Genomic DNA, 24,700 nt, shown 5'->3' with positions numbered 1-24,700 from the left:
GAATTCTCCGAATTCGGGTCGTGAATTCTCCGAATTCCGGTCGGGAACTCTACGAGTTCCGGTCGGGAATTCTACGAGTTCCGGTCGGGAATTCTCCGAATTCCGGTCGGGCATTCTCCAAATTCCGGTTAGGAACTCTCCAAATTTCGGTTGAGAATTCTCCAAATTCCGGTCGGGAATTCAACGAATTCCGATTCTTCTTCTTCTTCTTCTTCTTCTTCTTCTTCTTCGTTGGCATTACATCCCTCGCTGGGACAGAGCCGCCTCGCAGCTTAGTGTTCATTAAGCACTTCCACAGTTATTAACTGCTAGGTTTCTAAGCCAAGTTACCATTTCTGCATTCGTATATCATTAGGCTAACACGATGATATTTTTCATACCCAGGGAAGTCGAGAAAATTTCCAATCCGAAAATTGTCTAGACCGGCACCGGGAATCTAACCCAGCCACCCTCAGCATGGTCTTGCTTTGTAGCCGAGCATCTTACCGCACGGCTAAGGAAGGCCCTATTCCGATTTCGATTCCAAATTCCGATTAGAGATTCTCCGAATTCCTTTTAGGGATTCTCCGAATTCTGGTTAGGAATTCTACGAATTCCGGTTAAGAATTCTCCGAATTCCGGTAAAGAATTCTCCGAATTCCGATCGGGAAGTCTCCGAATTCTCCGAATTCCGGTTGGGAATTCTCCGAATTCCGGTTGGGAATTCTCCGAATTCCGGTTAGGAATTCTCCGAATTCCGTTTAGGAATTCTTCGAATTCCGGTTTGGACAAGACAAGAGTAGTCTAAAATCTGTACTTCCTGACGATATCTGGACCGGAACTCCTTAAAATTCCGTTGAATTCCGGGCTGACGTTCCTTCGATTTCCGGACAGAAGATGCTTTGAATGTAGGATAGAAATTCCTTTGAGCTCCGAACAATTGCTTCGAATTCCGGATAGGAAATCCTTTGAATCCTGGTCCGGAATTCTTTTGATTTTCTGACAGACATTCTTTTGAAATCCAGACTGGAATACCTTTGAGTTGGGTGAAGAATTTTCTTCCAATTTCGGATAGGAAATTCTTTGTATTCCGAACAGGAGTTCTTTTGAGTTATGAACAGGAATTTTTTTGAATTCCAGTCAGGAGTTCTTCTAATTCCAATCAGGAATTCCGGTAAGGAATACTCCGAATTCCGGATAGGAATTCTCCGAATTACGGATAGGAATTCTTCGAATTCCGGATAGGAATTCTCCGAATTCCGGATAGGAATTCTCCATATTCCGGATAGGAATTCTCCATATTCCGGATAGGAATTCTCCGAATTCCAGACAGGAATTCTCCGAATTCCAGATAGGAATTCTCCGAATTCCAGATAGGAATTCTCCGAATTCCGGATAGGAATTCCCCGAATTCCGGATAGGCATTCTCCGAATTCCGGATAGGAATTCTCCGAATTCCGGATAGGAACTCTTCGAATTCCGGATAGGAACTCTCCGAATTCCGGATAGGAACTCTCCGAATTCCGGATAGGAATTCTCCGAATTCCGGATAGGAATTCTCCGAATTCCGGATAGGAATTCTCCGAATTCCGGATAGGAATTCTCCGAATTCCGGATAGGAATTCTCCGAATTCCGGATAGGAATTCTCCGAATTTCGGTTAGGAATTCTCCGAATTCATGTTAGGAATTCTCCGAATTTCGACTAGGAATTCTTCGAATTCTGACTAGGAATTCTCCGAATTTCGACTAGGAATTCTTCGAATTCTGACTAGGAATTCTCCGAGTTAAGAATTCTCCGAATTCCGGTTAAGAATTCTCCGAATTCCGGTTAAGAATTCTCCGAATTCCGGTTAAGAATTCTCCGAATTCCGGTTAAGAATTCTACGAATTCCGGTTAAGAATTCTCCGAATTCCGGTTAAGAATTCTCCGAATTCCGGTCGGGAATTCTCCGAATTGTGGTCGGGAATTCTCTGAATTCCGGTCGGGCATTCTCCGAATTCCGGTTAGGAATTCTCCAAATTTCGCTTGAGACTTCTACAAATTCCGGTCGGAAATTCTCCGAATTGGGGACGGGAATTCTCCGAATTCAACGAGTTCCGGTCGGGAATTCTACGAATTCCGGTCAGGAATTCTACGAATTCCGGTCGGGAATTCTACGAATTCCGGTTAGGAATTCTCCGAATTTCAGTTGGGAATTCTACGAATTCCAGTCGGGAATTCTCCGAATGCGGGTCGTGAATTCTCCGAATTCCGGTCGGGAACTCTACGAGTTCCGATCAGAATTCTCCGAATTCGGTCGGGAATTCTACGAATTCCGGTTAGGAATTCTCCGAATTTCGGTTGAGAATTCTCCAAATTCCGGTCGGGAATTCTCCGAATCAGGGTCGTGAATTCTCCGACTTCCGGTCGGGAACTCCACGTGTTCCGGTCGGGAATTCTACGAGTTCAGTCGGGAATTCTCCGAATTCCGGTTAGGAATTCTCCGAATTTCAGTTGAGAATTCTCCAATTTCCGGTCGGGAATTCAACGAATTCCGATTCTTCTTCTTCTTCTTCTTCTTCTTCTTCTTCTTCTTCTTCTTCGTTGGCATTACATCCCTCGCTGGGACAGAGCCGCCTCGCAGCTTAGTGTTCATTAAGCACTTCCACAGTTATTAACTGCGAGGTTTCTAAGCCAAGTTACCATTTCTGCATTCGTATATCATTAGGCTAACACGATGATATTTTTCATGTCCAGGGAAGTCGATACAATTTCCAATCCGAAAATTGTCTAGACCGGCACCGGGAATCTAACCCAGCCACCCTTAGCATGGTCTTGCTTTGCAGCCGGTAAGATGCGCACGGCTAAGGAAGGCCCTATTCCGATTCCGATTCCAAATTCCGATTAGAGATTCTCCGAATTCCTTTTAGGGATTCTCCGAATTCTGGTTAGGAATTCTACGAATTCCGGTTAAGAATTCTCCGAATTCCGGTTAAGAAATCTCCGAATTCCGATCGGGAAGTCTCCGAATTCCGGTCGTGAATTCTCCGAACTCCGGTCGGGAATTCTCCGAACTCCGGTCGGGGATTCTCCGAATTCCGGTTAGGAATTCTCCGAATTCCGGTTAGGAATTCTCCGAATTCCGGTTAGGAATTCTCCGAATTCCGGTTAGGAATTCTCCGAATTCCGGTTAGGAATTCTCCGAATTCCGGTTAGGAATTCTCCGAATTCCGGTTAGGAATTCTCCGAATTCCGGTTAGGAATTCTCCGAATTCCGGTTAGGAATTCTCCGAATTCCGGTTAGGAATTCTCCGAATTCCGGTTAGGAATTCTTCGAATTCCGGTTAGGAATTCTTCGAATTCCGGTTAATAATTTTCGGAATTCCGGTTAAGAAATTCTCCGAATTCTGGTTAAGAAATTCTCCGAATTGCGATTAGGAATTCTCCGAATTGTGATTAGGAATTCTCCGAATTCCGGTTAGGAATTTTTCAAATTACAGTATGGAATTTTCCAAATTTGGGTTAGGAATTCTCCAAATTCCGGTGAGTAATTCTCCGAATTCCGTTTAGGAATTCTCCGAATTCCGTTTAGGAATTCTCCGAATTCCGGTTAAGAAATTTTCCGAATTCCGGAAAGGAAATTCTCCGAATTCTGGTTAAGAAATTCTCCGAATTCTGGTTAAGAAATTCTCCGAATTGCGATTAGGAATTCTCCGAATTGTGATTAGGAATTCTCCGAATTCCGGTTAGGAATTTTTCAAATTACGGTATGGAATTTTCCAAATTCGGGTTAGGAATTCTCCGAATTCCGGTTAGGAATTCTCCGAATTCCGGTTAGGAATTTTCCGAATTCCGGTTAGGAATTCTCCGAATTCCGGTTAGGAATTCTCCGAATTCCGGTTAGGAATTCTCCGAATTCCGGTTAGGAATTCTCCGAATTCCGGTTAGGAATTCTCCGAATTCCGGATAGGAATTCTCCGAATTCCGGATAGGAATTCTCCGAATTCCGGTTAGGAATTCTCCGAATTCCGGTTAGGAATTCTCCGAATTCCGGTTAGGAATTCTCCGAATTCCGGTTAGGAATTCTCCGAATTCCGGTTAGGAATTCTCCGAATTCCGGTTAGGAATTCTCCGAATTCCGGTTAGGAATTCTCCGAATTCCGGTTAGGAATTCTCCGAATTCCGGTTAGGAATTCTCCGAATTCCGGTTAGGAATTCTCCGAATTCCGGTTAGGAATTCTCCGAATTCCGGTTAGGAATTCTCCGAATTCCGGTTAGGAATTCTCCGAATTCCGGTTAGGAATTCTCCGAATTCCGGTTAGGAATTCTCGAATTCCGGTTAGAATTCTCCGAATTCGGTTAGAAATTCTCTGAATTCCGGTTAGAATTCTCGAATTCGGTTAGGAATTCTCCGAATTCAGTTAGAATTCTCCGAATTCAGTTAGGAATTCTCCGAATTCCGGTTAGAATTCTCCGAATTCGGTTAGGAATTCTCGAATTCCGGTTAGAATTCTCCGAATTCAGTTAGGAATTCTCGAATTCAGTTAGGAATTCTCCGAATTCAGTTAGAATTCTCCGAATTCGGTTAGGAATTCTTCGAATTCAGTTTGGAATTCTTCGAATTCCGGTTTAGAATTCCCAAATTCCGGTTAAGAAATTCTCCGAATTGCGATTAGGACTTCTCCGAATTGTGATTAGGAATTCTCCGAATTCCGGTTGGGAATTTTCAAATTACAGTATGGAATTTTCCAAATTAGGGCTAGGAATTCTCCGAATTCCGGTTAGAAATTCTCCGAATTCCGGTTAGAAATTCTCCGAATTCCGGTTAGAAATTCTCCAAATTCCGGTTAGGAATTCTCCGAATTCCGATTAGGAATTCACCGAATTCCGTTTAAGAATTCTCCAAGTTTCGCTTAGGAATTCTCCGAATTCCGCTTAGGAATTCTCCCAGATCCGGTTAGGAATTCTACGAATTCCGGTTAGGAGTTCTACGAATTCCGGTTAGGAATTCTAAGAATTCCGGTTAGGAATTCTAAGAATTCCGGTTAGGAATTCTCCGAATTCTGGTTAAGAAATTTTCCGAATTCCGCTTAGGAATTCTCCGAATTCCGCTTGGGAACTCTTCGAATTTCGCTTAGGAATTCTCCAATTCCGGTTAGAATTCTCGAATTCGGTTAGGAATTCTCCGAATTCCGGATAGGAATTCTCCGAATTCCGGATAGGAATTCTCCGAATTCCGGTTAGGAATTCTCCGAATTCCGGTTAGGAATTTTTCGAATTCCGGTTAGGAATTCTCCGAACTCCGGTTTGGAATTCTCCGAATTCCGATTAGGAATTCTCCGAATTCCGGTTAGGAATTCTCCGAATTCAGGTTAGGAATTCTCCAAATTCCGCTTAGGAATTCTCCGAATTCCGGTTTGGAATTCTTCGAATTCCGGTTTAGAATTCCCCGAATTCCGGTTAAGAAATTTTCCGAATTCTGGTTAAGAAATTCTCCGAATTGCGATTAGGACTTCTCCGAATTGTGATTAGGACTTCTCCGAATTGTGATTAGGAATTCTCCGAATTCCGGTTAGGAATTTTTCAAATTACGGTATGGAATTTTCCAAATTCGGGTTAGGAATTCTCCAAATTCCGGTTAGGTATTCTCCGAATTCCGGTTAGAAATTCTCCAAATTCCGGTTAGGAATTCTCCGAATTCCGCTTAAGAATTCTCCTAATTCCGCTTAGGAATTCTCCAAATTCCGCTTAGGAATTCTCCGAATTCCGCTTAGGAATTCTCCCAATTCCGGTTAGGAATTCTCCGAATCCCGGTTAGGAATTCTCCGAATCCCGGTTAGGAATTCTCCGGATTCCGGATAGGAATTCTCTGAATTCCGGTTTGGAATTCTTCGAATTCCGGTTTAGAATTCCCCGAATTCCGGTTAAGAAATTTTCCGAATTCCGCTTAGGAATTCTCCGAATTCCGCTTAGGAATTCTCCGAATTCCGCTTAGGAATTCTCCGAATTCCGCTTAGGAATTCTCCGAATTCCGGTTAGGAATTCTCCGAATTCAGTTAGAATTCTCCGAATTCAGTTAGGAATTCTCCGAATTCAGTTAGGAATTCTCCGAATTCCGGTTAGAATTCTCCGAATTCAGTTAGAATTCTCCGAATTCGGTTAGGAATTCTCCGAATTCAGTTAGGAATTCTCCGAATTCCGGTTAGGAATTCTTCAAATTCAGTTAGGAATTCTCCGAATTCGGTTAGGAATTCTCCGAATTCAGTTAGGAATTCTCCGAATTCCGGTTAGGAATTCTCCGAATTCCTGGCTAGAATTCTCGAATTCCGGTTAGGAATTCTCCGAATTCCGGTTAGGAATTCTCCGAATTCCGGTTGGGAATTCTCCGAATTCCGGTCAGGAATTCTCCGAATTCCGGTCGGGAATTCTCCGAATTCCGGTCGGGAATTCTCCGAATTCCGGTCAGGAATTCTCCGAATTCCGGTTAGGAATTCTCCGAATTCCGGTTTAGAATTCCCCGAATTCCGGTTAAGAAATTTTCCGAATTCCGGTTAAGAAATTTTCCGAATTCCGGTTAAGAAATTCTCCGAATTCTGGTTAAGAAATTCTCCGAATTGCGATTAGGACTTCTCCGAATTGTGATTAGGAATTCTCCGAATTCCGGTTAGGAATTCTCCAAATTCCGGTTAGGAATTCTCCGAATTCCGCTTAGGAATTCTCCGAATTCCGCTTAGGAATTCTCCGAATTCCGCTTAGGAATTCTCCGAATTCCGCTTAGGAATTCTCCGAATTCCGCTTAGGAATTCTCCGAATTCCGCTTAGGAATTCTCCGAATTCCGCTTAGGAATTCTCCGAATTCCGCTTAGGAATTCTCCGAATCATGGTTAGGAATTCTCCGAATTCCGTTTAGGAATTCTCCGAATTCCGTTTAGGAATTCTCTGAATTCCGTTTAGGAATTCTCCCAATTCCGTTTAGGAATTCTCCGAATTCCGTTTAGGAATTCTCCGAATTCCGTTTAGGAATTCTCCGAATTCCGTTTAGGAATTCTCCGAATTCCGGTTAGGAATTCTCCGAATTCCGGTTAGGAATTCTTCGAACTCCGGTTGGGAATTCTCCGAATTCCGGTTAGGAATTCTCCGAATTCCGGTTAAGAATTCTCCGAATTCCGGTTAGAAATTCTCCGAATTCCGGTTAGGAATTCTCCGAATTCCGCCCAGAAGTTCTCCAAATTCTTGTAAGGAATCCTCCAAATCCCGGTCAGGAATTTTCCGAATGCCGGTAAGAAAATCTTAAATTTATGGTCAGGAATTCTCAGATTTGTGATCAGGATCTCTCGAGTAATTTCTTATTGAAACAATTTTTTTCCTGGATTTTTTTAAATCAAGACTGAAACTCCTAAAAATTTCAGTCAAGAATTTCTTCTGAATCCAGATGTAAAAAAAGGTTTCCTACGAGTTTCGAATTATCGCGTTACCGTTAATCCGGATTTGAAATTCTTGAGCTCCGGACTGGAGTTTCTGTGAATTTTTCGAATTTTGGAAATAAATTTCTGGACATCACAAATTTCAGAAACTGTCCACACACTGTCCATAATTCAAAATGTAACTGAGGAATTCCCTCAGTTACATTTTTAATTATGGACAGTGAAGATTTTTTTCTATAGACATTAATTCTAATAATTTTACTGCTGAACAGGAAGTTTCAAAATGCGTAAAAAATATTTTTTTTTAGCTTTGAAAGAAGATTGCATTAGCATTAAAACGTTTATCAATTTTGTTTTAAAATTCTCGAATTTTTTCGAAAATATTTTTCTTAACAAATATTTTGTTTGATTTTGTTTTATAATTTTCTGTATTTTTTTTATCCGAAACATTGTTCCACCTGATCTGCTTGATTTGAACGCTTCTTTTTCTTTTTATCAACTGGCTTATCAGCATGAATCAGTCCCGTCGCGTCATTCAGAACACGCTCGCTGTTTGGGAATATGATATTCCTCAGGTAGGTTGAATCATGGATTAGCCCGATTAAGACGTGATGAAGAGCCCGACTAATGGCTTTATCACCTATAAACGCTATGTAAATAAAGACATAGCAGGGCTCTAAAAGTGTCACTCATTTCGTTCCTTTAAACAGTTGTTCAAGCATGTCCGAGCAACATTGACTCGGTCTTAGTAAGGAATTAATTGAGCGTATTTAGTAATGCGTAGCAAAATGGGAAACATTTTGACGAAACGGTTCCGATATAAGCAATTTGCCTTTGAAAAGCGAGGGAATTGATTTAGGTTCAGGCATCATTACGTGCAATTGTTGTGGAGTGATGGAGTTAAATGAGCATAATCAATTTCTTGTGCCTTCGGATATTTAATTGTACTCAAGTATAACATGTAGAACCAGTATTATCTTTGATCGGTTCAATAGAATTCCAAACAGTGTCCCTAAAACATTTATTCGAATTAAACTCAATGATTTTTTGTTATAATACAATCGTTACTATCACAATAATACGTCCGTCACTCATATTGGTGGACTATCATTCAATCCGACAATAGAACAACCATTCATAGCATAAGGATTTTGTGAATGACGCTTTGGCACGCCAACACAAATTTGGGTCTTCTCCAAGCTCCTGCTCGTATTCATTATAAAATGTTCGAGCGTAAAACGGGTTGCATTCAAAGACGTCACATTCGGTTTACTATTGTTTATCATAATGGAAATAGGCATCACTCCCCAGTTAATGTCGTTGTATCAGGAAATGGTTTTAGGTGTCAAAGGCGCACGCCAACCAGATGGTAATGGAATAAAACTGTTTGTTTCAAGTTTGACGTCATGAGCATTGCTGGTGGAAATCTACCACGAGAATGTCATAATTACCTGCGGATCAATTTTAAATGAGGTTTATTGTTCAACAGATCTGCATATTTATGAGCAAGGGTAATCGTGGTGATGTGTTGCGTTTTAACTGCCATTACCATAAATGTTTAACGTAAACAAACGCAGAGGGTTAATCCTGATCGTCTGCTCAAATTTGAATTCACGTCACAGTTTGCAAAACAACAACAATAACAACAAAAGCGTTTTCTTAAATTTACGAAAGCTCTTCCTTATCGGTGTGATTCAAAATGTCGCAAAAAAACGGGAATATCAACATCTCTAGCACATAAAGTTCGTCATCCTCTGCCTCCGACGCGACACATCGCAGCTAAGAAGCGCGTTTGTACTATCACCTGCCTAAATTACACCTGCAATGGCACCATAAACCTCACTCAATCAAGTGATGCACCCACGATAGTGGGGCTCATCACGGGAGTGTTTATAATGGATACAATGGATCTACGACACCCGCGGTGGTCATTATCTTAATCAGTTTCAGCATCTTTGCGGTTTTTGTCGCACGCAGTGGCCGTTCGACATATTTTGTATGATATTTATGTTTAAAAATTAATTTAATATCTGTAAATCCGAAAGAATTTCCGTTGAAATCAATTCGAAGGAGTTTCCTTTGGAAATTGGAATGAATGTCCGTTGGAAAGTCGAATGATTATTTTTCGTTTTTAGCTATTCGAAGGAGTTTTCGTTGGGAATTGGAATAAATTTCCGTTGGAAATTTGAATATATGTCCGTTAGAAATGTGAACGAATTTTAATGAATTTCAGTTTGAAATTCGAATGAATTTCTTTTGGAAAATGGAATGCATTCCCATTAAAAACGAATGAATTTCTGTTGGAAAGTCAAATGATTTTTTTTCGCTCTAGCAATTCGAAGGAGTTTCCGTTGGGAATTGGAATAATTTTCCGTTGGAAATTGGAATGAATTTCCGTTGCAAATTCGAATGAATTTCTGTTGGAAATTCGAATGAATTCCCATTGGAAAGTCGAATGAATTTTTCCTTTTTAGTAATTCAAAGAAATTTCCGTTGGGAAATGGAATATTGAAAATTTTAATGAATTTCCGTTGGAAATTAGAATGTATGTCCGTTAGAAATGTGAACGAATTCTAATGAATTTCCGTTGGAAACTTGAATTACTTTTGAAAAATGGAAATTCGAATGAATTTTTCCGTATTAGCAATTCAAAGGATTTTCCGTTGAGAATTGGAAGAATTTTCCGTTGGAAATTGGAATGAATTTCCTTTGAAAATTTGCGTTGGAAATTCGAATGTATGTTCGTTGGAAATGTGAACGATGGATTTCAGTAGGAAATTCGAATGATTTTTTTTTTTCGTTCTAGCAATTCGAAGGATTTTCCGTTGAGAATTGGAAGAATTTTCCGTTGGAAATTGGAATAAATTTTCTTTGAAAATTTGAATGTATGTCCGTTGGAAATGTGAACGAATTTTAATGAATTTCAGTTGGAAATTCGAATGAATTCCTTTTGGAAAATGGAATGCATTCCCTTTTAAAAACGAATGAATTTCTGTTGGAAATTCGAATGAATTACCGTTGGAAAGTCGAATGATTTTTTTACGTTCTAGCAATTCGAAGGAGTTTCCGTTGGGAATTGGAATAATTTTCCGTTGGAAATTCGAATGAATTTCTGTTGGAAATTCGAATGAATTCCCATTGGAAAGTCGAATGAATTTTTCCGTTTTAGCAATTCAAAGGAATTTCCGTTGGAAATTGGAATGAATTTCCTTTGAAAATTTGAATGAATTTCCGTTAAAAAATCGAATGTATGTCCGTTGGAAATGTGAACGAATTTTAATGAATTTCAGTTGGAAATTCGAATGAATTCCTTTTGGAAAATGGAATGCATTCCCTTTTAAAAACGAATGAATTTCTGTTGGAAATTCGAATGAATTACCGTTGGAAAGTCGAATGATTTTTTTCGTTCTAGCAATTCGAAGGAGTTGGAATAATTTTCCGTTGGAAATTGGAATGAATTTCCGTTGCAAATTTGAATGAATTCCCATTGGAAAGTCGAATGAATTTTTCCGTTTTAGCAATTCAAAGAAATTTCCGTTGGAAATTGGAATAAATTTTCGTTGGAAATTGGAATGTATGTCCGTTAGAAATGTGAACGAATTTTAATGAATTTCAGTTGGAAATTCGAATGAATTCCTTTTGGAAACTGGAATGAATTCCCTTTTAAAAACGAATGAATTTTTGTTGGAAATTCGAATGAATTATTTATAAATTCCCTTTCAAACACGAATTAATTTCTGTTCGACGAATGAATCACCATTGGAAAGTCGAATGAATTTTTCCGTTTTAGCAATTCAAAGAAATTTCCGTTGGAAATTGGAATAAATTTCCGTTGGAAATTGGAATGAATTTCCGTTGAAAATTTGAATGAATTTCCGTTGGAAATGTGAACGAATTTTAATGAATTTCTGTTGGAAATTCGAATGAATTCCTTTTGGAAGATGGAATACATTCCCTTTTAACAACGAATGAATTTCTGTTGGAAATTTGAATGAATTACCGTTGGAAAGTCGAATGATTTTTTTTTTTCGTTCTAGCAATTCGAAGGAGTTTCCGTTGGGAATTGGAATAATTTTCCGTTGGAAATTGGAATGAATTTCCTTTGAAAATTTTAATGAATTTCCATTGGAAATTGGAATGTATGTCCGTTGGAAATGTGAACGAATTTTAATGAATTTCTGTTGGAAATTTGAATTTCTCGTGAAAAATGGAAATTCGAATGAATTCCCGTTGGAAAGTCGGATGATTTTTTCCGTTTTAGTAATTTGAAATAGTTTCCGTTGGGAATTGGAATAAATTGGAATGAATTTCCGTTGAAAATTTAAATCAATTTTCGCTAATTATTGAAATGAATTTTCGTTGGATATTTCAATGAGTTGGAAATTAGAATGAATTTCTATTGTAATTTAGAATAAATCTTCGTCGGAAGTTTAATTTGATTTCTGTTGGAATAAACTCAAGGGATTTTCACTAAATATTCATATTAATAAAAAAATTGAATCGATTGTTTTCGCTTATTGAATATCGACTGAACTTCTGCACATTCTTTTAATTTCCAAAAGTTGATAAGCTAATAATATTTGCGAATTATTTGATATGAAATATTGCAATTATTTATTGCTTCTCGTATTCTTCCACAATATGAAATTTTTAAATGCCCACCGAAGAACCGCCCACTGCGCACCATACACAACTGATGCTGTTAGGCAAAGTGGGAGTTTTGTAAAACAATTAAACCGGTAAATATTTCGTGCCCTGAGCAAAGTGCGGACCCATTTAAAACTGCTGTTTGCACTGTGATTACAATGCTGAGGAATCATCTGCAGCCATGTGCCTGTGATCGGTAAGGATCACACCGCGGACGGCACGGGTAACGCGGCGACGCAATAATTTGTTTTCTTTTCAGGAGTTTGATACGACGACCCTGTTGCTGTTGCTTTCAAGTAGATTATCCGCTGATTTTGTTTTCGGTTTCCTATCATAGTTTAGTTCTGTAGTGGCGCTATTTTTTCGAAAGTGAGTAGTTTCAGCTAGGATACGGAATTTCGCTTAAACCTTTCACTTTGTTTTACTTTTCGAACAACTATCAAACTAATCAAAATTTTCCCAATTTCTATCCTCTATTTAGTTCACCATTACTGGTGGATTGCGAGTGAGTACCGGAATCAAAATCAATGTTTTGGTTTTCATTTTCCCCAACGCGATCAGAATTCCTTTTTGTTCCAGTAGACTAGTTTCGAATAAAAAATTCATTTCGACCGATTTTTGTGTCAAAATTTTCGCAGTCATTTTTCTCAAAAGTAGTCTAGCCCTTTGCATGATCTTTTTTAAAATTGAACAGAAACTCGCTCCCATTCCATGAAGTTGAAGTAGAATAATTTAATCATATAACACTATAGAATGTAGATTGAAACCCGTCTTCATTATGATAACAAAAAAAGTAAATTTCATTCGTAACACTTCCCATTCAGACTAATAGCATCAACTATCTTCACTATAGAAAATTTTTACACTTCATTCATTGCATTTTCTTCAATTATTTCCAAAAGACTATGTTCCGTTTGTATCTTTGAGTGTTTTTGATATTTTGCTCATAAATGTTTTTAGCTAATTGGCTGCTACAGAGGCTTAAGTATGTCTTTGACAACATTTTCAATTTATGTATAACTCCTGAGATATTGTAGTTACATCAAAGACTAAGTTATAGCTAGTTAAGCAATCTTTGGATAAGTTTGAGGTAACAATCCAGGCGTTTTCCTTCTCTTAAAACCGAAACAATATAGGTCACACATTACTTGTTGCAACCATTGGACTGTGGCTTTTATTGATGCGTAAATATATTCACAAATTGGCAATGAAGTCATTTGAAAAGACGAATGGAAGTCATTGTTCTACATATGATTCGCTTGAACTCTTTAGTTCATAAGTATTTATACCTGAAACTAATCTGTCGTACCTAATCTTATTGTATTAAAAAAAAGATGGTTTCGCTCTATATACTGGCGACTCTTCTTTGCGCTCACATGACATCGTAAATACACGAAACAATACTCCAAATCACCTACACCACACAAATTTAAATAAATAGAAAGAATCACATTTTAAAATCCTATTCCTATCCGGCATTAAAACAAACAAATTTGAAATTCCTTTATCTTTTTTCATGCTTTATTAGCATTGCTTGAATCGACCATCATCAATCGAGTCGAGACAATCAACGACAAAAGCCAATAAATTTCAAAACGCCTCTAAGAGCCCCCCCTCGAGCGCTTAGAGCAGCAGACAATACGTCAACTATCAAAGCGCAGAAATGTGTTTTGCTGCTTCTTTTCGCGCGACCCAAGGTCGAGGATATCTGGCGGTAATACGCAGCTCCCCGGTTCGCCCGGCAGATCTAAAATCCCGCTGCTGGCGCGACATTCGAGCGCCAGCATCCAGACGAGACGGTTTTCGATCCATGATATTGACGTCATCGGCTGCTGCTGCTGCCCGGGACGGAGGGGATGACAAGACAAGACCAGTGCAGTGCTATCGGGCGGCGCTGATGTCTTTTCCATTTGAAGATGCCACTCAGCTGGAAAGCTTTTTCCTCCCGTCTTGCGGTGGGATGCCTTCCGGATTCGGATAGGATGGTCATCAATTTTCGTCGGTTCCGTTAAATGGTCGGAAGTATTAAGGGAGGATACTGAATCGTGGGCATCATTGTTACGCAATTGAGTGTCAAAACTGATTGAGAGAGGAATCCCTTCTGTCGGCTGCCGACGCTTAAAAGGAGCCGAATAAAATTGAAACGTGAGAAATTATTTCAAATGTGACATACATCAAGAACGATTTTGAACGGATGTTCTGTATTATCCAGGAATCAATCAGATGGTCAGTCTTATTTCACTGACAGGTCCAACTTTAAGAATATATCTATTAATTGATTTTCGGGGAGAGCCTTTGACACAAACACACAACTATTTAATAGTCAAGTCCATGCATTTCACTCACTACATAAAAAAATAAAGCACCTAAGACAACCTTTGTTGCCCCAATTTGCACAAAAGTCAACTGAGTCAAACTCAGTTGTATGATTGAAACCATCTTTCGTATCAAATAGAGAAACCAATTTTAGGGGCATCATTAAAATATTTTTTACAAATCTATGAATTTCCAAAACATACTTTTCTTTCCCAAATCGGATGAGTTTTTTCAATTTGATTTATTTCAATATCTAGGGGTTGACGACTTAAGTTTTGTTATTAAGATTGATAACAGTCTTGATACGTACCAAATACCGAAACTGAAACGTCGGATGCACGAGCAACATTTACTACTAGTTAAGACTGCTGTTGCCGAAAGAAATCAATCCTAATTTAATTGAATATTAAATCAGTTTCTTTCTTTCTTTCCAAACTATCGCACTTTTTTGACTACTTAATTAGGTTTGTTAACATTCATCCAGACTTTGCAATAATACAATTTTCCTGTTCGTTTCGGATTGTTTTGGGATTCTGCGTAGTATTAACTTCATGATAGCAAGTGCCGTTTTAACACGTTCCTATCATTGAATAGGTCAAAATAGAGTGGAGTGGCAAGAGTGACAAATATTGCCATATTTTTGACAGTGTCGAACTTGAAGTTGTGGACATAATATTCATGGTTGAGTAGTCGGAGAAAGTTGGCCCTAGTGACCATCTCTGAGTGTTGATTACAATGAAAACCAATGAAAAGAAAGTTGATTGATTCTTTCCTGGTTTTTGTGGTATTCAATAATGATCTAATTTATCGTGGTCTTTCGAACATTTCTAATTTTTATATTCGATGCCACGCAATAGACTGCGTTTTTTGTGTTTCCACAAAAGATTGTATTTTATTTTTTGGTGAGCTATTGTTGGCGTGCATGCACTTACTGACTTTGTTTATGTCACCGGGCGGTGATGGTGAAGGGTGGTTCACGCGCTTGCCGCCAGTCAGTGCCTACGTCCGTAATGGTGAACATAAATCATCTGGATCCCGTACCTCTTACATATACACCTGTCCAGTTCGAGCTGGTTCGGAAAATGTTAATGGCGGAAAAACACAGAGAGAGAGGGAGAAGAACGACGTGATGAGAGCTGTGGCGAGAGTCATAATCGATGAAGGATGGCTATGGTTCTCATTGTAGAGCTCAAAGTGGAAATAATTTGAGAGTGAGAATTGGGCTTGCAATTGTTAGAGCATTCCTATCGATGTTATTTATTCGCTTTCCATCACAGTAGGGGAAGAGGCCCAAAAACGTTTTGGAAACACTCTTTTTGGTATAGTTCCGACGTCATTGTCTTATTTGTAACGAAAACTTTCGTTTTTTTTTTGCCACAGCTGCAAATGTCCTGCTAAATCATGAATTTTCGTGCAAATTTGTCGGCAAAAACAAAATAAGTTTGGCTGGAACATCCCTCCGAGCCGTTGCCAAGTAAAATTTTTGACCTGTGATTTGCCCGAAGTCAGCATTGACATAGTCATCGTCCATCAGAAGACACCCGTCGAACTTGGTCAGTACCTGGTCGTATAGCTTCCGAGCACGGATTTTGGAGACACTATTCTGTTTTATGGTCCGCTTTGGCTGTTTGCCAGGTCGAAACGACTTGATTCTTTCCCGGAGTCGAGCTCTCCTCACGGTACTATGGGCAGCACCGAATTTTCTGGCCAAATGAAAAAATATCTATGAATAGCGTTACAAATAAGACAGTAAAGCAGTGTTTGCTTAGCTAGGGCATATTGCCCCCCTTCGTCTATACTCGTCATATCTTCTGAAAAATGCAGATGTAAGATATGCATTTCTATTTCTTATCATAAGTTATTAACAATTCAAGATTTATGACAAATTTGTTATGTCTTAGGCTGCTATAACTTATCTTTCCAAAGCCATTCATACAATTCGCATGTACATGGTAGTGATGAACAATCCATCATGTGAAAAATCACTCTAATGGAGAAAAACACATGTGCATGGAGACGCATGGTTTCTCATCATGATGTTTGGCAAACCAACGACTTTTTATTTTAAACCAGCGGTTCTCAACCTGGGGTACATGTTCGCTGGCCCTAGGGGGTACCTCGGACAAAAATGCATAATGGCGCACCGTATTACGATTCCAATCAAAACTTATTGATAAAGTTAAGATAATTGAGTATTTTTTATTTTAAAGTTTTGCCTTTTACTTACACAATATGCCTGGCGTTCAGTAAATCAAAGCCAATTGAATCCTGCCCTCCACAACCAGCACAGTGCATGAAGGGCTGCAGAACAAAAGATCAAACGGACAAAACGCCGAATCTTCTATGCAATCTACCCGATTTAAACGAAATGTTGAATAATATGTAGAGCAGAGCTTTAAACAATCGATTATTTTTTTCTGAAGCTAATCGGCCTTCTTTGTCATTTCACTTCTAAACATATTCATATTCGGTTCTCTACTGTCAATTATTGAATAAATATGTGTCAGTGAGTATTTTTTTATATTTTTAAATTATAAAATAATCGTAAAACTGAACACATTTTTGATTATTTAAATAAAAGCTTACGTAGACATAATACTGACGATAAATTGAGAGGCACTTTTAGCGGAAAATGTCAATACAATCAAGGCTAATTATGGTTTTTTGGCACGCAAGGTACCATAGTCAGTGGTAATCAAATGAGTGAGTCTACACGTAAAAAAATAACCTTATATGTTATGGCAAAAACCATTCGAAAATACTTATACTCTTCATTATGCCACCTAATGAATGATCCCATATCAAAAAGCTAATAACATTCATAAGTTAATGACCGAATGTATGTGACTAATGCGATGCATAAGTTTTTTTTCTTATATATGTCATTAAGTGCCTGCTTTGGCAAAAAAGTATTAAAAATATTAATAATAAACAACTTTTTTTTTTACGTGTATGGAGAAGAAAACTGAAGTAAGTCATTCTATGTTTTGAATAATGAAAACACGAATGACAAAACTCGAACTGAATGTGCTTCATGATGGTGTATATTTTATACAAAAGAAAAAGCAAAAGAAAATAATAAACGAATGCAACCAAAACTTCTGTCGTCCACACAGATGCACGGGGGTCTCTACTTTTTAAGTATACTGCATTTTCGCTTCTAAAACTACGAAAAACATGTTTAAACAACGAATTTAATAAACACCTTCTGAATCTAAATTCGTCCACCATGGACGGATTTCGAATCATAGGATCAAAATCAGTACAGCTTTTTGTTGTCTAAATACTCAAATTAAACCAGATCGATCGACTAAACTACTACTGCAAAAAGTATCATACGCACCTCAAGAAGCGATCCATTTGGTTTTTATTCCGCTTGTCTTACTTTATTTATTGCGATTTGCAAATTGGATATTGATACTTTTGGTGCAATTAAGGGTAAATCGCGAACAAATGGCACCCCAAATTTCGCGTTTGCTAGTGGTGAGCGATTTGTTTTTGATTTTATTTTTTTATTTTTATTTCCCGTTATACCGTTTCACACACCACGAATCCACAACCACAAATCTTACTGCCAAGCATATAAACATGATACGATAAATTATTTATAAATTTATTACCTTAAACCATTTCCAACCTATTGATCCTACGCAATCCTACGCCTTTGTACGCAAGACTAATTGGAAACCCCGGGTGCTTAGTTCCAGAAGCATCCTTCTACGCTTCTCGGAAGCCTACTACCAAGTAGCTCGAAGACCTTCTTTCAAAATGTTCAGAAATCTTCTTTCAAAAGATTCGGAAGCCTCCTTTTGAAAAGACTTGGAAGGATCCTTTCAAGATGTTTGGAAGCCTTGTTTCAAAAGGCCCAGAAGCCTACTTTTAAGAGGCTCGAAAGACTTCCTCCTTTTAAGGGGGTCGGAAGCCTACTTTTAAAAAGCTCGGAAGGCTCCTTTCAAAAGGCTCGTAAGCCTACTTTTAAGTCGCTCGGAAGTCTTCTTTCAAGAGGCTCAGAAGCCTATTTTTTTTCAAAAGACTCGGAAAGCTCCTTTCTAGAGGCTCGTAAGCCTCCTTTCAAGAGGCTCGGAAGCCTACTTTCAATAAGCTCGGAAGCCTACTTTCAAGAGGCTCGAAAGCGTACTTACAAGTGGTTCGGAAGCCTCCTTTCAAGCAGCTTAGAATTCTTCTTTCAAGAGGCTCAGAAGCGTCCTTTTAAGATGCAAAGGAAACCTACTTTCAAGTGGCTCGAAAGCCGCCATTCAAGAGGCTTGAAAGCCTCTCTGCAAGAGGCTCAGAAGCCTCTTATCATGTAGGTGCGGAACCTACTTTCAAGAGATTCAGAAGCTTCTTTCAAGAGGCTTGGAAGCATCTTTTCAAAGTGCTCGGATTTTTTTTTTCAAGCGGCTTGGAAGCCTATTTTCAAGAGGGGGTACCTCAATTAATGCAATAGTTCGAAGGGGTACCTCTCAAGAAAAAGGTTGGGAACCGCTGGATTAAACGATAGCTTAAGGTCACTCCTCACGGAATCCAAGTTTCAAAGTGCTCGCGTTTTCTGGAGCACACCACTCGATACGGAGGCGCCGCACAACTGTCATTTTTGTTGATTTAGCTTTGCTGTGTCGCAGCATGCGTGAAAAAATAAAAATGACAGTTGTGCGTTGCTTCCGTATCGAGTGGTGTGCCCCCGAAAACGCGAGCACTTTGAAACTTGGATTCCGTGAGGAGTGACCTTAAGTTTACATGACACGGGATCACGGATCTTTCGAGACGGATCCGTTGGAGAATGTGTTCGATGAAAGCATCACAGATTTTTCGTCGGAATAAGCAAAACACATAGAGTCACAGCGATGAAATGCAGTTTCATAAAGATAGCTTTGTTTTCATATGCAAAGATTTCATTTGGCTGATGCTTATATGAATAAAATAGATGCCAGCTGCGGTTCGCACGAAATGCAGTGAAGTTTGTTTCAATTTGTTTTGACAGTCACGTGCTCGCTCACCAAGGTTTCCGATAGAATCATGTAATATTTACATCACAGAAACTTAAAATTATGATCTGGTACACTTTGTGTTACCGAATTGTACATACAATTATGAATTCCGTCGTGACTAATTTTCATAATATTTTACTGCGTATAACAAAACCCACATCATCAGGAGATGATATTATCACCTGGATAGGGTACCGCCCACAAGTCCAGATTGCCCCCGATCTGGATTGATTCGAGATCCAGCTGCCAGATCCAACAGGGATACGATACGTATCTAACAGCAAGGCAACATCCGTCTTACTCTCATAAACTGACCGTTGTAACAACGCTTGTGCTTCCTCGCAGTGGATGAGATTCCGCTGAGTTACCTGCATGTTCGGGCCCGTTTAGCGGCCAGACAGGCCTGTCCACTGGATATGTGTTTGTTGTCAATGCCGGGAGCACAGATCAAACACCTCGGTGCGGCTTGACAGGCGTTAGCTTTGTGGCCACACCGTCGTCACAGCTTACTCCGATCAGGACGTTCACAGTCTTCTTGTGTCCTTACCGATGCATTTATAACAGGACTGAAGTTGTTGGCTTATGTTCAACCTATCTTCAGCTTGGCATTATCCAGCACCTTCCTGGCATTAGTCATAGATACCTGGAATGGGGTAACATGTGTTCCAGTTCCACCCTTCCGCAACCGAATTGCGGTATCCTGAATTTGGACACCACACTGATTTCTCAGTGCGGCCACCAGTTCTCCGGCTTCGTTTTATTTCGTTCAGGCCGCAGGGACGACCTCTACTAGGCACAGGGCTCTAACACGAACCCCATCACCAAGTACTTTCTCTGCCAACTTTTTATACGCAAAGCTCTTCTGCGCAGTATCCCGCTTCAGGACGAAGATCATTTCACCCTTCTACGGACGTAGTGAACATCCTCACCTAGGCCAGTGAGCTTTTTATTGCCCTTCAGGACATCGGCGTAGCTCCTACCGTCAGCTTTGACGATAATTGCTACGCCTCTGTCCTTCCTGCTGCGACAATTGGAAAGTGTGCCCTTTTCTTTTTGGGCACTACCCTCCTTAGCCACAAGCGCCTTCTGGCACTGTTTTTTGCTGTTCCTTAGGGTCGGCAACCTGCAAGACCCGGCGTGTTTCAACAGCCTTCCTATTCGGAGGTACCGGTTTCGTCTCAGTTTCCTTCGGGTCTGCCAATTGTTCGACCTTACTTTGAAATTGTACTGCTAATGACCATGCGCTTTCGAAGTTCGAGGCGAATATTCCGTTCTGTCTCCATACTGGCCTCCAGCAGAGACTACGACTAGTGCGCAGACTGTTTGAAGTCCTTACTTTATTTACGGCAGTTGTTCAGGAAATACATGATCACCTCCGTTTTCTGACCCCCACTTGCTCATGGTAGGTCATTACTGATTTGATGACCTTGGTTAGAGTAGAGTCGTCCATTTTACATCGACCGGCATTTACCGTCCATTTTACACGGGCTTTATCTTTGCCTCTCCCCGGCGACTTTTGGGATGAGCATGAGCATGATTGACCGCCCACGGTTGCTACTCCGTTATTGCCAGGTCAGCTGTAATTACACAGAGAACCAACAGATGATGTTTGGGACTAACAACATCTTCAATGTGTAAGAACTGAAGACCAAAAATTAAGCAATACCAGCGCCGGCCGTGTCCGAATGCAGGTCAATTGAGGAATAGGTAGGAAAATGTTGACGTGATACTCGCTTTGGGGGAAGCCGACGAGTCATCTGCACTTCCACGAGAAATCACTGGGATGTTGGATATATTGGGTAGGGAGTGTAGCAGGGTTCGTTTTGGTAAACGGTATGCCGGGTGTAGCGTGTAGTTTGAACGAGGTTAAACAAAACACAATCAAATGCGCACTAACTTATTGACTAACCGACCGCACAAAGCAGAACAAAATGTTTCGATGATCGTGCAATCGTTCTGCGTGGTAAGAGAAACACAATTGGAAACGCACTAAATTTCTACTTGCAAATCAATTCACAAACCCGCACAAAGCAGAACATAGCATTCCGATGATCACACGATCGTTCTGCGTGTTAAAGGAAACATGATCGGACGCGCACTATTTTTTTGCTAAATGATTTACTTACTCGAACAAAGCAGAACAGATTATTTCGATAATCGCGTGATCGTTCTGTGTGTTAGTGTAAACACGATCGGGAGCGTACACAAAGCACTATCAAACACTTGTGATAAACTTATTTATAATTAAGAAATCACTTTAATAAAGAATTGAAAAAACTGTTAAGCACGGTAGTATTAGTTTTAACGCTGACCACGCAAAGCAGAACAACCCAATCGGATCGCGTGAACCATTTACTTTCTGGGTACAACTCGACCAAACACGCACTAACTCATAAAGTGCCTTATTTATTTTACGTCTGGAAAATAGTAATATTGCATTCCGTGGTAAAATTGTAAGAATTAACAGTATTTTAATAATTTTCTTGATTTTAAGTATTTTAAGTGATATGGGCCCACTCAGTAGAGGAGACAATTTGCCTTAAAATGAAATTTTATTAAAGTTATATATTTTGAGAAGAGCAATATAAATTAAAAAGCAGAAGGTTGTATCAGAGACACGACCGCAAAATCAAGCAGCGACTCAGAACAGTAATTATAGGCTTGGACGCCAAACATATCCCCAATCCAATCGCTAGAAATCGAGACCCCGGTTCCCAAACATGACCATCTTGTATGAAAAACAGCGTACGCACCACAACTACTTCCGGGGGTGCATATCGAACATAAAATATTGAATGTAATTTACCAAACCTAATTCATAACAAATTATTCGAATAAATAAATAATAAGGAATATCTTGAAGAATTTTAAAATTTATCGTAGGGACGCACTATATATATAGCTGATTCACTTGGATCGATTAAGGAAATGTTTAGCTTAAAATCGAAATTTCCTGGAACATGAAGTATGAGGTAAAAAAAATAAATTTTAAAAAAATAGATTAAGCTCGGTATCCTCCGTGAAATTTACAGATGAATGCATATTATTCACCGTTTATGTTTAATATGCAAATGCTAATTATTATGTGTGCATAAACACTAGCAGATTAACTTGAGAAATGAAAGGAAACATCATGTTGGAATGTATTTGCTAAACAAGTTACGCTGAAATAATATATATCAATATAATATATCAAGCTCTATGCGGAGACAAAGTGCATGCTGCACGCTATGTTTAAAGGCAACTATTATGCAAAGTGAATGCACCTCGGATGTTAAGCCGTTAGATCATAGTGTTTGACCTCTAGTTTAAGGATCTGTGTCGATTAAAATATTTCATCGGTGAAATTTTGACTTTTTTACTATTTAAGGTAATATTTTTAACCTAAAAACCTTTTCTGATTTTTTAAAAAAATTTGAAACTAGTTATATAAAATCCAACCACCAATTTTTTTCCTGATGCTTTAAGAAATGTTTTCATCTAAAACATTTTTCATACGATGAAAGTAGTAAAAGTTATATTAAAATTACTGCCAGTTTTCAATGTTTTTAAGGTTTGCTATGAACAGATCTGGAGCCTTTCTTAGCCGTACGGTAAGATGCACTGCTACAATGCAATACCATGCTAAAGGTGGCTGGGTTCGACTCCCGGTCTGGTCTAGGAAGTTTTCTCGCCTTTCCTGGGCATAAAGTATCATCGTAGCCTCATGATATACGAATGTGAAAATGGTAACTTGGACTAGAAACCTCGCAATTAATAGCTTTGGATGTGCTAAATGAACACTAAGCTCTGAGGCGGTAGAGTAGTTGATGTAATGCCATTAAGAAGAAATATTATTAAATTTAAGAACATATTATCACTTTTTGGCATTTCAAATCAACAAAAAATTAAAACTACGAACTAGGTCGAAGTAGTGTTTATGTTCTTCATTTCAAACTTGATTTGAACCTCAATGGACATCTACATTATGTTAACACTGTTATATGCTACCACCGTGGATAACAGTTTACTTGCATACTGTTCATGTTTATCTGGCATTTTGCAGTTTTGCTAGATAGTATAGACATTTCTGTGGATGGCTTCCGTTGTTTGCTCCGCATACTTTGTAAGGCCTCTTTTTGATTGCGTTCACAAAATTCAAGAACATGGAATTTCAAAATAAGATTTTTTTCGGTGATTGGTAGCCCGGCTGCTATCCAACTGTCACAAAAAGCTCGTATGGCGTCTGAATAGAAGTCCAACAATGTTACACTAAAACAGCAATCAACCACCTGTGGTAGACTCTCCAATACCTTATAATAACCATTGCATTATTTTACTTTCAAAACACCCGTTTAACTAAAAAACTTCGGCAGTAACGCCCAGTGAAACCAAATTGAGCGTGATGGGTTGCGTCCAGACTTCAGATTTCTCGCTTAACTTTTCAAAAGGTCCTAAGTAACATTTTTTTCATGATTTAATTTGAGTATTGCAATTAACAGATTAACATGAAATATGTTGATTGCATTATTCAGATTAAATCATGAAAAAAATGTTACTTAGGACCTTTTGAAAAGTTAAGCGAGATTAGTCTTGATGGTTTTTTTTTGCTACAGGGCCGAAAATTTGGTAGACCAATCCCACCAGCTAATGTAGCGCTGGAGGAGGGGTTTTGTCTAAAATTGTGTCATACTCTCCTCCTTTCAGAAGATGATTATGAACACAATTGAAATATAGTCGAGCATCTTTCTTGACCTGTCCAGCGTTAAATTCTGTTTCTATGGTAACAAGTGGACGGTGCAGGGTTGCTGGTTTTTTAACAGACACGTATGAGATATGCAGTGACACAAGAACTCGCTATCGAAAAATGAATATATGTTCGGTGTCAACAGTATTTCTAGTATAACTTTTACTACTTTCATCATATGCGGAGTTTCAACTTTTCGTTTCAATGAGACCAAAGCAAGCGTTTCTCGGGCCAAGGGGGAATCTTTTTTCGTTGTTTAATTATGTTGAGAATCATCATTCATACATCAATCTTGTCTCTAGAATTAGCCCTGGAAGATAAACGAAAATCATGCCCATTAGATGAAAAGCCTTTTTCGTTTCATCACTTTTACCCACTCACTCACTTTTCGCGAGAATTATCGCAGAACAATTACAAAATTGTATGGCCGCGCCGGGACTCGAACCCAGAATAGTAACAATAATAGCCGTAGGGATGCGCTTACTCTAGCCACATCACCACGCTATCTGTATGAAAGCACTAAGTTATTTGTTCTACATAAGCTACTACCATTTGCATAGAAGATGCCACGAAAAGACTCGAATATGAAAGAAAAAGAGCAAACCAACGTTTGGCGGCAATCGAAGTGAGCGAAAAATG

The 24,700-nt window shown here is 39.1% G+C and overlaps 1 protein-coding gene across 6 annotated transcripts in view; it reads left to right on the top strand.

Annotated features, from left to right (window-relative positions):
* The window catches only part of LOC134209714 (protein GDAP2 homolog), a 292,581-nt gene that overhangs the window by 185,857 nt on the left and 82,024 nt on the right, over positions 1-24,700 (top strand). For 4 of the 6 annotated variants that reach the window (XM_062685727.1, XM_062685726.1, XM_062685730.1 and 1 more), the window contains exon 10: positions 12,513-12,536. The exons of the other annotated variants lie outside the window; for them this stretch is intronic. In XM_062685727.1, coding sequence (XP_062541711.1) covers positions 12,513-12,536 — 24 coding nt within the window. The remainder of the gene's footprint in view (positions 1-12,512; positions 12,537-24,700) is intronic. 6 annotated transcript variants of the gene reach the window in all.

This window comes from Armigeres subalbatus, chromosome 2 (assembly GCF_024139115.2).
Source record: "Armigeres subalbatus isolate Guangzhou_Male chromosome 2, GZ_Asu_2, whole genome shotgun sequence".
Taxonomy (NCBI): domain Eukaryota; kingdom Metazoa; phylum Arthropoda; class Insecta; order Diptera; family Culicidae; genus Armigeres; species Armigeres subalbatus.
The sequence above is the reverse complement of the archived record's forward strand: the minus strand, read 5'-3'. Positions and strand labels throughout refer to the sequence as shown.